The sequence below is a fragment of the Rhodofomes roseus genome (assembly GCF_022264815.1).
Source record: "Rhodofomes roseus strain CIRM-BRFM 1785 chromosome Unknown C8Q71scaffold_5, whole genome shotgun sequence".
NCBI classification, from domain to species: Eukaryota; Fungi; Basidiomycota; class Agaricomycetes; order Polyporales; family Fomitopsidaceae; genus Rhodofomes; species Rhodofomes roseus.
Window position 1 is genome coordinate 1,478,254 of NW_025952961.1, and position 15,872 is coordinate 1,494,125.

General features: G+C 53.7%; 1 protein-coding gene across 1 annotated transcript; it reads right to left on the bottom strand.

Annotated features, from left to right (window-relative positions):
• Positions 1 to 3,650: 3,650 nt before the first annotated feature.
• Positions 3,651 to 5,695, bottom strand: C8Q71DRAFT_677585 (uncharacterized protein; the record flags this gene model as incomplete). The annotated part of the gene is given in 8 exon segments (XM_047919723.1): positions 3,651 to 3,782; positions 3,837 to 4,016; positions 4,073 to 4,280; positions 4,405 to 4,745; positions 4,759 to 4,955; positions 5,010 to 5,123; positions 5,183 to 5,322; positions 5,379 to 5,695. Coding segments are annotated over 8 exon segments (1,629 nt in total), but the record flags the coding sequence as incomplete, so codon positions are not given.
• Positions 5,696 to 15,872: the final 10,177 nt, after the last annotated feature.

The following is a 15,872-nucleotide window of genomic DNA, read 5'->3' on the forward strand; positions in this document are numbered from 1 at the left end:
TGACGGACATGCGTACCTTCACGTTCCTTAGCATCCCCGGCTCTGTCCTCCCTCTCGTCTACCTCGTCGTGCTCGATCTCATCTTCCCCACTTCCGTCCTTCTCGCTGACGTCCTCTGCAGCCACGTCATCATCTGCCTGGGCATTGTGGCTGCTGCGCACAGAAGGGCCCTCTCTACTGATGACGTTGTCGTCGCCCTCCTGACCGCCTTTCTCAGGGCTCGACGAACTGGATGGCTTGGTTGCCGAGACAGTAGGAGCCTTCCTTGTGCTCGAAGGCTTTCCAGCAGGCGAGCCATGCGGCGTTGCATTGCTCCCTCCCAAAACCACGATATCTTGCTCTTCAAGGGCCACATCGAGGAAACCAGTATGCACGCCCACCTCGTCCACATCGTCCGTGTCTTCGAGCCGCGATCTGAGATAGTCAGTGCATTGAGGGATTGATTGCAAAGCAACTGCACACAGCTTACATGATGGACTTCCACACAATACGCTTCATATTCACGTAGGACGGATTGTGCTGAGCCTCCATGAACTCCAAGATTGCCATGACGCCGTCCCATCTGTAAGAAGAAAGATAAGCCTCGATGTTCTGACATATGTGATGAACGTACTTGGCAGCATACTGCTTGTTCGTGAAGAAGTTCTTTGCACCTGGCTTGGCAAACTCCATGAGGGCGGACTCGATCTGTGCGTCACGAATCCGTGAGACCCCATTGTGGATTGAGCTCTGATAGCCATGCGAATGACGGTCTGGACTCACAGCGTTGCACACCACAGCGATCAGGTTGTTCGGCACCTCGCTGAACTCTTCCGTGGCCGCATGCAGGTTCGCGTCCGCTCGAGCTCCAAGGCCCCAGTGCTGGTAAATCAGCTCTGAAATAGCCGGGTGGAGGAACACCTCCCCGCGCTTAAAGTCGCTCTTCTGTCACCCAGATCATTAAGGTGTACTCTGCAATGAACTCGCACTCTCACCTCGGCATCAAAATGCTTGCGCGCATCTAAGGCAATCGTCATGCCACCGAAGACAAAGTTAGGGATGTTACGCAAGCCACCAACGACGGTCGTCGGGTGAGTGGTGATCAACCATGTCGCCAGGTTCCTCTTCTGCTGAGAAGACAGGCTGTCGAGCTCGTACATCTGAGAGGTAACAGTTTTGGCCTTCCTCTTCAGCTCGTTTCGGAACTGCGCTGCGGCCGCCCAGACCTAATGGAAGTCAGGCACTCGCGACTCTTCATGACAGACAGAAACAAACGCTCACCACTGTGTAGACATTCTTGCGCAGCTTGTCAGTCTCCTTAGTGTCCTTGTTCCCCTTGTTCCCCTTCAGCACTTGGAAGGCGGTCCTTATGGACTTGTCAAGCCCCCCTGCCCTGCCCAGTTCATAGGCGTCCTGCAGACTGCTCTTGATGAGGTCGTCCCTCTCAGGAAGACGGCCGCTGCTGACTGATGGCTCAGACGTCCAAGCGTTCTTGAGAGCAATGCGCAGACGGAGGCAGTTCTGCGCCGCAGAGACGAGGGCCTTGATGTCCCTGGGGAGCTGTGTCACCTTGGCGCGTGTCTGGCGCCTACGCCTCTTCGCCCGTTGCTTCCCAGTGCTCTTCGACTCCGCCACGGTCTACACAGTCAGTGGGGACAGCGTTCGAAAGGATAAACCACGTACCTCTACTCCGTCATCAACAAACTCGTCACCATCCTTGTCCTCGTCCCCGTCCTCGTCCTCGTCCTCGTCCTTGTCCTCGTCCTCGTCCTCGTCATCTTCCTCTCCCTCTTCCTCGTCCTCATCGTCGCCGTTGCTTCCATCATCGTCTTCACCGCTTTCCGTACCGTCAGAGTCTTCGGTGTCGCGCTTCTTGTTGCTGCTGCCGCTAGGACGCATGTCCTTCTTGGCCGTGGTCACCGAAGCTTTCACCTTCCCAGCATCCTTGTCTTGAGCCTTCTTGGAGACTGGAGACGTGCTCGTGGTAGGTCGAGGCTACACAGAGGGCAATGTGAGAATGGGCTGCAACAAACGGTGTATGACAGTACCCATGGAGGTATCAACACATAGGGCTCTAACCGTACCTTGGGAGGTGAAGATGTTGTCCGAGTCGACACAGTGGACACCGGTTTCTTGGTCGCGTCCGCCGAACTTGAAGAAGCGGGCTGCGAATTCTTCTTTGTTTTCTGAGCAGGCTGCGCACCTGTGTCGTCGCTATGTTCCTCAGTCAACTGAACAGCCTTGGTCTTGACCTGCCCTTTGCCCTTCGGCGCAGTGTCGTGCCCTACACCGTTGTAAGGATCACAATATGCCATTGGCATTTACGGATACATAAGGCTATCCCCTCACCGAGCATCTGGACAAAAGCGGCTTCGTCCTGATCCAAGTTCTGCTTTCGCCCTTTGAAGGCGGGCTTGGGCTTGGGCTTGGGCTTGGGTTGAGCTACAGAACGCACTCAGTGTCAGTTCCTGAACGCGTATGTAGCACGCACGCTGGGACGGCTCTACAGCCGACGTAGTGCTCTTCTTTCCTCTGCTCCTCTCCTTAGATAGGACAGTCGTGTCCTCCTCCTCTTCAACGACCTCCACGTCCATCGGCTCCTGGACATCGTCACGGCCACTCCCCTCGTCAGATCGGCCTTCATTGTTCTTCGTACCTTCAAGCACGTCGTCGTCTTCAGCTTTTTTAGCCTTCTTCTTCTTCTTGGGCTTGGGGGGCTCTTCGCTGGTGTCACGCTGCTCAGCGTCCATGGCCTCTAACTTCCTCTTACGGATCTCTATCATGCAACATTATCAGAGTCCTCGATTGCAACAAATACACGACTTACTTTCCACGCGCTGTTCTTTGGCCAGCGAGGCTTTTGTCGTTGCCTTCCTCTTGCGCTTCAACTCGGCCATCTTGGTCAGCTCAGCGATTCTCTTGTGTAAGGCAGCGTCAGAGAGGTCCTCATCGGGAACATCACTGTCGGAGGGAGCTCCCCTGTCCTCCGCAGCATTCGCACGGTTCATCTGCGTGGCGCCTGTGTTCGCGCGAGCGCTGTTACTGGTGCCAGGGGCCTCCTGGCGAGCGGCTGAGCGGGTGCGTGAGGCCATTTTCAACAGCAACAACGCAGGGCAGATGGGTGTACAAGACTGAGAGTGTGCCAAGCGTACGCTAGGAGGGCGGAGATGTGTTGAACCCGAAGGCCGCCGAGCTTATCGAAGTTCCGCGGCCTCCCTCTTCGCAGTGATAGAAGCAACTTGGGACACGCGCAGCTTAATCAGCAAAGTCCCATCGAGGCCGTTGAGCAAGTCCAAGCGATTATCAGCTTCCTGAACGTGTTATTTCAGCTTGTGACGACTGCTGCGAACATCATGAATGGACCAGTAGGGTTACAGAAGAACAATTGTAGGGAAAATAGGTCGGAGAGTACGTCAAATAAAATTACGGTTACTAGACCATCCGTTGCGCCCATTGTGCCATTTGGCCATTTCCCGGTCAGTATGGAGTACAATAGAGGCTCTACGACCCTTGAAGTGTAGGTTGAAGTGAGTCAGATCACAAGAAGGGAATACGACAAAGTCGCCGTTACGCAAAGGAATGGTCAAACCAGGTTCATAGAGGACTAGTTCTCCGCCTTCAAAATCACCGATCGCGAGGACTAAGCACATGCTGTCATCCTTGCTATCCCTGTGAGCCGCAGTTGAGACGTTGAGGTTGATGACCAAGCCCAGAAACGGCGCAGAGACTGCCTGGTTGTTGCCAGGCAGTATAGACGCGTATGCGTCTAGTCGCTCGTATACATCCGGGATCATCGCCTTGAACTAATAAGGGCATCAAATTCTCTGTGGGAGATACAAACGAGGCAATTCATTCACCTTCATATCCAGCCACTCGAACACTGGACCTAGGATTTTCTTCACGGACTGGTAGATTGAGACGTTCGTCGAGTTCGCCATGTCCTTGGAGGGGTACGGTATCATTTGATGGTAGTTTGTCTTCAAACCACCAGTCCTCTTCAAGTTCATAGGAGGTACGTCAGTCGGAGCGTCGTGTCCCTACAGACGTATGTGAACTGTCATTGAGGAAGATCCAAGATTTATAGAGCACTTACAGTCGTGCAATGACGGTTGTACCAGGAGAAATGAAGTGCCTGGAAGACATGGTCACCGCGCTCCTGAGCGGTATCAATTACCTTCAGAGCGTCGGGCTCAAAACAATCGGCCAAGCGATCGATGAGACGATCTCGCATGCTTTGCTCCATAGACTTGCATATGCTGGCAACAATGTCCCCGTGGCAAGAGTGTACGGTGAGTACGTCGCTATTGGAACAATCGTCAGCCTCCCCGAACTCCTGAGTATTGTGTCTCCTACTCGTAGAGGCCAGGGTTGATGCGTATGTATCCAGGCCCTACGCGTACGCCATTGACATACGCTTCCCGTAACTACAGAATCAGGGCTGTTAGAACGACCCCTGCGGTACGTAGGATGCAACTTACCAGCCTCCTTAACCCGTCGACAGTTGACGGTTCTACTGCGTCCTTAGCGAATTCTCTTTGAATTTCCGTCCATCTCGAGTTCTTCTGTCTGTCCGACGACGCTACACACTGTCGATTGGTGGCTTGCTGAGGGTCAAACAGTGAAGTGACGCATGTGACCTGCGTCGTCAGGAGAGGCACTGTCAACTTGAACGCTGGCTGCTCTAGTGACTGAAAAGCGGCCCAGGCAAGGGAAGAGCGAGGAAGAGCTCGGAATGAACTGCATTCTCTTATGTCAGCATTGAGTATCTGAGTCATGCACCGAAACATACTTTGAGGGCAGAGCGTCGAAGAGACGATCAGATGTGCTCAGATCGCTGCACAGGGTCTCTGCAGAGATCGCCAGCTCTGAGAGCAAATTCGTCGAGAAAAATTCACCGAGTTTGACGGGGCATTGTTGGCTGAGAAACGCCAGCGTTGGTATGATGGTGCTCTGGACAAGTCGTCCTGCAGAGCTCTCTGTGATTGGCAATGTTCAGTACTATATGGAACAACAAAAGTCTGTACACTCACCGCTATTCGGGTTACGAAGTATATTTGCGAGATCGTACGCTATATTGCCGTCTGCCTCAATGAATGGCGTTCGTAGATCAGTGTAGGCCAGCCAGAGCAGCATGTAGAATGATCCTTGAAGTCGTCAGCACATCATCAGTCTCTCGTCACGGTCGCCGCTACTAGAATCTCACCTCCTGCGGCAAGCGATATGAGCTTGCTACCACCGGCGTACCAGTACTGCAGAGTTCGCACAGATGGTGAGTTGACATCTTGGCTCAGGTGTTCTCTGTGTAGGGCAGCGAGATTGACGGATTCTTTCCAGTTAGACAGACTAGATATCAGGATATGTCAATAAATAGGTACAGTGAACCGTGAGTACACCCTCACCTTGCACACTTGAAGCTGAGTGTCATGAGCGCAACGATAAAGTGGAGGTGGAAGACTGCAGTCGAGTTTGCCGTACGGATGCACCTCTGGGCAATCTCAGACAGGGTCTCGCTCCCTCCGCCGTATGATGCTTGATGCGCTGATAGCAGAACACCCCCACATCGGCTGATATCATGCTGCAAGTCGTACGCTGTGAGCGTTTGCAAGAAAATGTTGATCGTGGTGCTCCTAGCCTCATGTGGCTGTGATGCCAATTCCCAAGCAGCAGCCGGCTGATTCTGAGGTGCAACGTACTGTGTTCCATTTCGGGGACAGGGCGCCGGAAGGGGGTAACGAGCTGGTGCAGGCTGAGCAGCCTGCTTCACTCGAGCAGGTCTTGACGCAGGGTCATATTGCGTCTGAGCCAGCTTCCGCCGAGCCTCGGAACGCTTCTGAGTGCTCTTTCCGCTCGGCTGGACTTGTGAGATGCCAGGAACTATGAAGAGCGGGAAACTGATATCAGAACGTTTGAGACTGATGCTTCAGCAGAAGACACTCACCTTGCGATGTCGAAGACAGTGGTCCAGAAGGTGTGACGGTCTCTGTTTCTGTGAGTTCTACAAAGATATATAGAGGTTCAAGTCTATTCGGAGCATTGAAAGCAATAAACTCTACCACGTTGCAGTCGCATTAATAGTGACTGCATATTGGGACTCAAAGTCGACGTCGGAACGGACGCCAGGATCCCGGTTAGTTCCCTAATCTCGGCAATATTCAACTGCATTCCTGTCTGTTCATGGTGCTAGTAAGATATGTCATTATCAGTGCCATGGTAGGCAGGCCTACCTTCCTGGTTGAGTAAAGATTGAAGAGTGTGGAAGTTGGGATTTGAACGCCCCAGTTGATCGCAGGAAGGCGAAAGGCCTGAGCCGCGCGGGACGATCGGACCGCAGCGCGGCCCGCCGGGAGGGGGTGGCGTGGTTTTTTCCCCGATGCGCAACGCGTTGCGCATCGGGGAAAAAACCACGCCACCCCCTCCCGGCGGGCCGCGCTGCGGGCCGGCACGGCACTTGCTCTAGGAGGGTAGGGAGGGTGGAAAGCGCACGGCGTTTTGCCTTCTCCAAGGTCTGCATATGCTTAGAACGCGTAATAGCTTCATCAAAGATTGTATATAGCCTGCGTGGCGGAAAGAATGTACAAATGACGATACCGAGACAATACCCTACACGAGCGAAGGCACTACAAACGACTGCGAGATACGACAACTGCAAGATACGGCGACAGCGAGGGTACGAGAGCGCAAGAAGGGTACGAGAGCGCAAGATAGCGTAGTCAGAGCGAGATGTATACAGTGAGCGCAACAAGAAAGGCCGATATCCACTATGTACATACGAAAAGCGATACGAAAGCGATGTGGAGAGTACACAGTGAGCGACGCAAACGCGCAAGCGAACAGTTGCAAGAAACAGCCCTAGTCAATCCGCTGTTTCTTGGCTGCATGCTCGCTCACCACCGCCGCACGTATTACACTCTTGTGGTTCCCCGTCTCGGGAGGCTGCTGCACCGGGGCATCGGGCGCATACTGGGCATTCTCCAACGGTGGGTCCAGCGCATGGAGGAAGGCGAGCTCATAGGCGAAGTTCTTGAGGCGTGCTGTGGCTGTCGGAATAGATCCCATCTGGATAGTTTCACGCAGTTCTTTAAGCACTTTGTTCAGCGAGACCTCTTCTCCCATCACGTCAGGTCCTTGCTTGGATTGTTCCAGCACGTCATCGAACTCTTCTGTGCGGATGCCGTACTTTGCCATGAACGCAGACGGACCATCTTTGATTGCGCTAGTAAGGGCCGTGGAGCAAACATTAAAGACACGCTGCGAGAGGCTCTGCAATGCAGCACTCCAACGTATCTCAAAGAGGTTGCGCCGTGAGGCAGTCTTCTCTGAGTCGTATGAGTCTCGGATTGCCTGACACGTCAAGAATCAGTAAAGTGTGGAGCATAGAACGAAGAGCACCTACGATCCCGAGCCCTTTCTCCTCCCAGGTGGCCGGAGTCCGAGCCGTGTTACTGCGACTCAATTGCTCCAGCTCCTCAACGTGCTCAGGCACAGAGAGATCGGAGCACGTAAGCCATGCGCACTGACGGTGCATGAAGATGTGCCCGTCAATGAGGTACTGAGGGGTGAGCCAAGGCTGCTCGTCGCGTGTTGGGCCCGGATCATCGCCCTCATCGAATTGCATCTCCTGGAGGCACACCTTCTTGCAGGTCTCGATCCAACCTTGCGCCCATTCCTTCTCCGTTTTCGCGGCTACACTCTCCTTTGCGCACTTCTTCACGTAGTCGGAATATTTTGGAGCAGAGAACTTCTTCTGTTCTTCTACATTCACAAAGACGAGCAGGTTACGTATCCCCCAGGGGTTGTCGACGGGGGCGCGCATGTATTCAACCAACTAGAAGGGCCATTAGTGTTCCCGACATTTCAGACGGGTAAGAGTGTATACTTACCCGGAAAGAAAGGTGGTCCGGCTTCTCGGCCTTGGCAATTTCAATTGTCACAACACTTATGGTCGCATACTTTAAAGGGAACAACAGTGAGATGATGGTGTCTGGGATGTGACTGAGAGGGAACGACGGGACTTGGACGGGAGCGGACGACTTGGCTCCAGAAGCGCCAGAGCTTTCAGTGCGAGGGTCGGCGTCAGCGTGAGGGTCAACGTCGGCGAGAGGGTCGGCATCGGCGTGAGGATCGTGATCATCAACAGTGGAGGGGCCATCAACGACGGAGGGGCCATCAACGTCGGAGGGGCCATCAACGTCGGAGGGGCCATCAACGTCGGAGAGGGGATCCTCCGAACGCTTTCTCTTGCCTGCCTTCGCCTGCCGATCCTTCCTCTTGTTCTTCTTCGAGCGCGAATCCAACCCCTCCTGAGCCTTTTCATCCTCCCTGGCCTTAGCCTTCTCCGCCTTGCCTTTCGGCCGCTTGGCCTTAGCCTTCTCCGCCTTGCCTTTCGGCCGCTTGGCCTTAGCCTTCTCCGCCTTCGCCTTCTCCTCCTTCTCTGCCTTCTCCTCAGCCATCTTGTCGGCTTTCCGCTGCCTGGCCTCCGCCTTGGCTACAGCATCGTCAGCTTTCAGCCTAGCGGCCTCTGCAGCCGCCAATGCCCTCTGCTCAGGGGTCATCGACCTGGCCGCCAGGTTCTTCTCTTTTTTTGCCGCGGCTGAACTCGTGGCGCGTCCCGCCGACCTTCCCCAGAATGTGTCTGTAGGGTCGGGTATCGGTCCCTTCAAGTCCTGGGAAGGGTTCAAGATGACCGCGACTGTCCATGTGCCCAACGTGATGATCCCTGCCCTTACTGCCATGTAGAGAAATAGGCTTAAACTGCTCGCAAGGAGATTGTGAGCTGGAGAGGGGGAAGACATGTGGATAGTCTGCTTTTGAAGATCGTACGTGAAACTATCATTTCATGTGAATCAGCATCTGTGGCGTGGCTGACGTGCCACACTCACCTCCAAAGCCTGAAAGTATCCGGATGGCGTCGGATGCAGTGACAGAGGGTTATCCAATCCTCTGGAGTAGCTTCGACGGTCTATGCGATGCTTAGTGACTGGCAATACCCGTAGTCTTGCACGCTTACCTTGTCGACCGCGGGAATGTAGGGCCAGCGAGGATCGTCGAGGAGGTGCCCAAAGATATGGTGCAGCGGATTGATCTCAACAGCTATGTCCGGGAGTTCGAGCTCGCTGGAAGCAGGGCTCGAAACGTTCGCACTGTGCGTGCCGCCGGACTCAGAGCTCGGGGGGTGTGAAAAGTAAACTGTGTAGACATCGTCAGTGGTATGTGGGCGATGGGCGGGATCTATGGGGACTTACCGGGCGAAGGGTCGCGATGGTCGGTGACAACAATTGCACCGTCGAGGGTTGAGGAAGTATCTTCCCGAGCGAGCTGGCGATGCAGGTAAGTGCAAGAGTCAGGATCCTTGGAGGAAAGATCGATGGGGACGTGAACGTAAGACATGGCGGGCGAAGGGACGGAGCGATCGCGGGACAGCTTCTGCAGAGTGACTCGAGCAACGACCAGGGTCCTGACACGCGCTATATACTTAATGCAGCCTGGGAATTGCTTGGGAGAGGCGATACGTCGGCCGGCCACTGCCCCCTTTGTTTAAATCGTTGGGCAACCACCCACACGTGGAGCGCCGCGGCGGCACGGGGTATGCCCCACGATTGGTAATCAAACGCCACCGAGCGGTGTCATGCCCCAAAAGGAAAGGGACAAGAGGCAGTACTCACTTTGAACAATGAAAAGTCTTCACGAACTTCACGCGAAAGCGGTCGGTGGTGGAGGAGAGAGAGAGAAGTGCGTGCGGTCCGAGCGCGGAAATAGCGATGAATGGAAGCCCGCAATCACCTGACATTAGGTACGTAAGGGCGGAAAAGACGGACATCATCGAACGAAGGGCGTCATAGAGCCCTCCTTGACTTTCGGCGAGTCCTGCGTGCCACTGCTAGTTACAGAATACTCATAATTGTGTGTAAAAATCTTGCACTGATAATATAAAGCATTAGGGGTGATGGATATGATACAATGTCCGGTGGTGGAGGAGGTAGAGGTGAAATCAAGAGGAGAGTACCGTCCCGAGGAAGATGGAGGAGTGAACTTGCCTGCGATCACCTGACAAGAACAGGAGAGCCGAGGAGTCCAACAGAGTCGAACACGATGGGCGTCGCGCGCAGTATACAACCTTCCGCTTCCGCGACAACAGTGAGTTTTGCGTGCCGCTACTGGTTATCAATACTCATAGCTTTTATAGAGATGGTAAAGAGGTCTTTAGAAGACATCCTCGGGACCACTTGCGCCGCCTGCAACCACACATTCAAAACCGTACAAGGCCTTACCTCGCACCAGTCAACAAGCCGAAAATGCGCCTGGTACAAGAAGGGAAAGTTGAAACAGGTCTTTGATTTCGACGATTCGGATTCGGACTCTGAAGAGGATGGAGACGACGTCGAAATATCCGGGTACAGTGAACCTGGTTTCGATAGGTACGTTAAGGTCTGCAATTGGTCCGTAAGCTTCCTCACTATTCCAACTTGCAGTACTGGCAGCGGTGCTTCCTCTAGCGTCTTGGCAAGCCGACGTTCCACGAGCCCGGGGCGCAATGTTCTTGACCAGGAAGACGATGACCTGGGCTCTGTCTTCGACTTCATCGGTATCTCAGCCCCTCAACCAGCGGCTGCAGGTGAAAACAACGCGGAGGCCGGTCCTTCGTCTAGGCCACTGAGAAGGACTGCAATTGCGCTGGATGACGATGAAGACACACGAGTTGAGGAGGTGGATGAAGAAGCGGCGAGAGTGCTCCGCATGGTTGAAGACGCGGGTGACGTGTGGAGCAGGGGCGGAAGTGCCAAAAAGAGGCGTACAGAAACTGCAGAGGATGAAGGTGAGTACGACGCCGTAGATCAATGGATTCTTGTAACGCATCTGTGCAGATAGAGACTTGGAACATGCCGGTGATGACAATCCCTGGGATCCTTTCGACTCAGAGATGGATTGGAAATTTGCGTCGTGGGCCATCCAAGAGGGCCTCACGCAAACTTCCATTGACAAAGTTCTTGAGATTCCCGGTGTGCGTATACTTCTTTCTCTTCCCTTCGGCTCCTTGATTCAAGCCACCGCAGTTCCGGGACAGACTCGGCCTTTCCTATCACAATTCATACACACTTCTTCAACGAGTCGACTCTCTTCCAGAACGCGCGGAGTGGAAAGAGCGTTGGCTAACGTTCAAGGACCGGCCAAACGAGAAGCATCTTGTCCAGTACCGCGACATCATCGAGGCCATACGAACCCTCCTCGGTAACCCCGAGCACGCTGACCGTATAGTCTACCGACCGCGCCGCATATTCACTGACGCGTCTCGCACCAGCCGCATCTACCATGAGATGTGGACAGGGCGGTGGTGGCATGCCATTCAGGTGAGTTTGATAATATTTTTCCAGTGTATCCGGCCTTGACGTTCCACTCAGAGTCTCTTACCAGTGGGTGCAGCAGTGGCCCCGGTGATAATTGCAACAGACAAGACTCAGTTGACGCGGTTCTCCGGGAGCAAGGCCGCGTATCCAGTGTACATGACTCTAGGCAACATCCCTCGCGCCCTTCGCCGCAAACCTTCCGAGCACGCCTGCATCCTTATTGGTTACCTGTCTGTCGACAAGGTCAGTTCTGATGGAATCACGCAGCGCAAGCAGCGCGCCCTCATGCAGCAACTATTCCACTCGTCCGTTCGCGTCATCCTCGAACCTTTGATCGAGGCCGGCAAGAACGGGATCGACGTGACCGGAGGCGACGGCGCCGTCCGCAGAGTCCACCCCATCCTCGCCACGTACGTCGCAGACTTTCCCGAGCAGTGCCTTGTTACCTGCACGAAGTACGGAACGTGCCCCAAGTGCCGACTACCCGAGGCTGATCTCGACGCTGCTTCCCCAGGAGTGCCAAGGAGCGCGCTTTGGACTCTGGACGTTCTACGCCTTGCAAGGAAGAAAAGCGGCGGAAACACCAACTCAGCAACGTACGCGAGGGCGTGTACCAGTCTCGACGTCTCCGGATACGTCATACGCCCTTTCTGGAGCGATCTCCCCTTCACCGACATCCACTCGTGCATCACGCCCGACATTCTCCACCAGCTCTACCAAGGCGTGTTGAAGCACATCGTCGAGTGGTGCAGCGACCTCATCGACGAGAATGAACTGGACCGCCGAATTCGCACCCTTCCCCCCGCGTTCGGGACTCGTCACTTTGCTAACGGGATCACTTCTCTATCCCAAGTATCCGGTATGGAGTCCAAGCAGATCGCACGCATCCTGCTGGGATGCTTGGTCGGCAAGATTCCTCAGAACGTCATGCTTGCGTTCAGATCTCTACTCGACTTCATCTATCTCGCGCAATACACCACCCACGATGACTCCACCCTCCAGTACATGGAAGACGCCCTCAAAATCTATCACAAGAACAAACAAGCTCTGGTCAATCTTGGCGTGCGCGAACACATGAAGATCCCGAAGTTCCACTCCCTCCTCCACTACGTCGAATCAATCCGGTTGCTTGGCGCAACAGACAACTACAACACGGAAGCCTTCGAACGTCTTCATATTGACTATGCCAAGAACGGCTGGAGGGCGTCGAACCATCGCGACGCGCGTCCTCAGATGGTCCGATGGCTAGCACGCCAGGAGAAGATGATCATGCTCAGCTCTACCATTCGCAGGAAGCTACAAATCGACGAGGATCCGGACGAGGACGCTGCCTTTGCGTCTGAAGACCCGGACCTTTCGACCAAGCGCCACACCCAGATCAAGCTGCCAAAGAATCCAAGCGTACCGCTCCAGTCCATCAAGCTCGTCGAAGAACGTCACAACGCACCCGGTTTTACACACGCACTCCTCCAGCATATCTATACCCTCAAACTCGGTCGACGCCTCACTCCGACTGAGCTTCAGACCGCGTCGTCCAACTTGCCGTTCAATCGCGTCGACGTTTTCCACGGATTCAAGTTCGCTCCCCAGCCATTGACTGACGACAAGAACGAGACCGACGTGGTGAAGGCGCGTCCAGCATGCGCCAAACAGCCTGCCCGTTTTGATACAGCAGTCATCCTGCAGGAGAGTGATGCAGAGACGACCGGCCTCCAAGGTATGTGACCGACTCGCGTTCAAATGAATATTCGTTTACTCAAAGACGCATGTCGCTCAGGAACAAGAATAGGACGAGTCAAGGTTATCTTCAGACTCCCGCAGCGCATACATGACCCGCGGACCAGCGTTGCCTTGCCTGCGCCTGCGTCCTGGCCAGATCAAGGGCCACTAGCGTATGTGGAATGGTACTCCAAGCTCGCACGTACAGCCGACCCAGTCCATATGATGTACGCGGTCAACAAACCCGCTCTCAGGGCCAACGGACATCCCCAAGGAGAGATAATACCTCTCAGCATGATACGGCAGTCTTGCCAACTGATTCCCAAGTTCCCCGGATCAGTGGGAGATTCTCCTGAGCATCTACCAGAGGAATGGACGACTCATACTGTACTGGATTGCGCTTCAAAGTTCTTATTGAACAATTGGACCTCTCACTACGCGTATCAAACACTTTGGTAGTCATTAGCTAGCTTACACGTACTCCAGGGGTCTTAATGTAGAGCACTGAAGCTGCATGGCTCGAGTCTTGAAAACAAGGCGCAAATCTCAAAGGTACTTCATTTCCCTTCAGCGGTCTTCAGGTGCATACTGCACTCGTTTAAGGTGCACAAGTTACCAGAGGTCGCTTAAGATCGCATGGTTCTTATTTAAGACCTCTGAAGTAAGAAACGTTTTTCCTGATGCGAGCTGGTCGTCGTTCCTCCGCTTCACGACTGTGCTCGTCGCGACGAGTCGATTTAGAAATGTGTGGCGGTAGATCTCTTTTCTTACCACCTCCTGCTTGCGAAATCGATGAACCAGCTCCCTTAGGTCGTTCAGGAGGCTTAGGGGCTTCCTCTTCCTCCTCCTCGACTCCAGACGGGAAAATCTTTGCGATCCTAGTGAAGTACTTTAGCACGGTCTCCACCTCGTCCCGGTAGCATGCACAGAGAATTTGGTAGTCATGCGGAGTGTATGCTACACTAGGATCGAGCCCGTCTTTGTCGAATACGGGAACGTTCGGGACTTCGTACAGTTGACCATTCAGAAGTCCGGCAGCATTGTAAAAGTAACTGCTGAGCTTTCGTTTGAGCCACAGGTAAGTGTGCTCATCAGGTCGGATAGCTACGACGTGCCCGTCCTCGTTGTACAGAACACTAGGAAGCGTAATGAAGCTATCCAGCTTATCAAAGATTTCTTTCCAAGCTCTAGTTTCCTTTCGCTTGAAGCCTTCCATAGAAATCTGAGCTGGTAGGGAGTACAAGTCTCTCTGAAGGTAAGAGAAACCGATCGATCGAGCCTTAATCCTCTTCGCAATGTCCAGATCGAGCGATTCCATGTAGGATAAAGGTGAGGCGGTCAGCGGCGCGTGAATAGAGTTCATCTTTTCAGCAAAAGGAACGAATTCGGTGAGGGGAAGCCCACCGATTAATTCGTGGACCGGCAAAGAGGAGAAGTCGATCGGTTGACCCGAAACAATCGGATCGGCGAATAGTTCTTCGTCGAGTCTCTGTTTCCCTTTGCCTTTCTCAGGCGATTGAGAACCAGAGTCTGGCTTCGATGCATCGGAATTTCCAACATTCTCGAAGCCTGAGCTTCCTGCGGGAGTAGCGTTAGCGTTAGCCATCTTGAGCTTGCAAAAAGGTTAGTCGGAATGTTCGTTTGATAAAAGTGGACCCCCCAACGTCCACCAATGTTATGGACTGGGATTGCTAACTTACCGAGTACTTACTTAGTAACAACCGTCGGTAGTTACGTAATCGTAGTCGCCTTAGTTAAGAAATGAATTGAGGATTATCTCGTTGTGAAGAGGATTAACACAACGATTTGAGTGATCGACTTATGAGGTTTAGTCGATCGAGAATCGATTTCGCTCAACAAGTTCACGCACTAAGTCCGGAGTGGCACAGTAGTGCCTACGTTCTTAATGAAGCTAAGAAACTTGGTTGAGCAAAGTAAGTCGGTTACGACTTTAGTGAATAGAGCGTTACAACAATAGTTGAGGATGCCACTAAACACGAACCCGACTCTAACCGTAGATCGATGAAGCTTACTCTTACCGAACCCTTCAGAGTAGCGCGAGGCTATACTAATGAAGGGGTCAAGGTAGATCGACTTAGCGCACGGCTATAAGTACGATCGACCTTAGTATGTCCAGCGCGGAGCTATGGACGATCGAGTGGCTCACACCGATAGATTGAAGTTCAAGAGAGTGTTATTTGTCTGGTCACTACCACAGTGTTTAAATACATTCCAAACGTACTAGAATATTCTACAAGAGAACAATAGCCTTTCCAATGTCCTCGGTCGAGTACCCCGTATACTCATTGTTCTTAGACCGAACCGATCGGCTTTAGTTCGGTTGCCCTTGCCGAGTCTAGACAAGTCGATCCCTCGCCCGAGCGATCTCCGGGATCAGCTGATACTGACTCTAAAGGGTAAGTAAGGACTTGTACCGGAAAGGAAGGTCTTCGCCGTAAGTCACGTGTCAGCGCTTAACCACTTTGACAGGCTTTCGCGACTTAGGCAATCCCTTTGACGTTAGGCCTACCTAACAGACGGGTCTGCACGTGCACATGCTGAGTCTGGAGACCAACAGACACACTAAATAGCACTCACCTCCTATCCTCCTGGCCCACTCATGCTTCTAGCACCCCCTTCTCCTCGCCGTGCTTCGTCTGATGTAGTAGCCAAGCAGCTCGGCCGAAGGTTGTACGGGTGAGTTGGCATCGCCTCCCAGGCGACCGCGCGAGGCGGAGGCGGCGCGTGTGTGTGCTCCACGCGGGCGGCGATCTGGTCGAGGGGAGAGTGTGCGCGACACGGCGCGCGCGTCGAGGGAAAGAGAGCTAACGA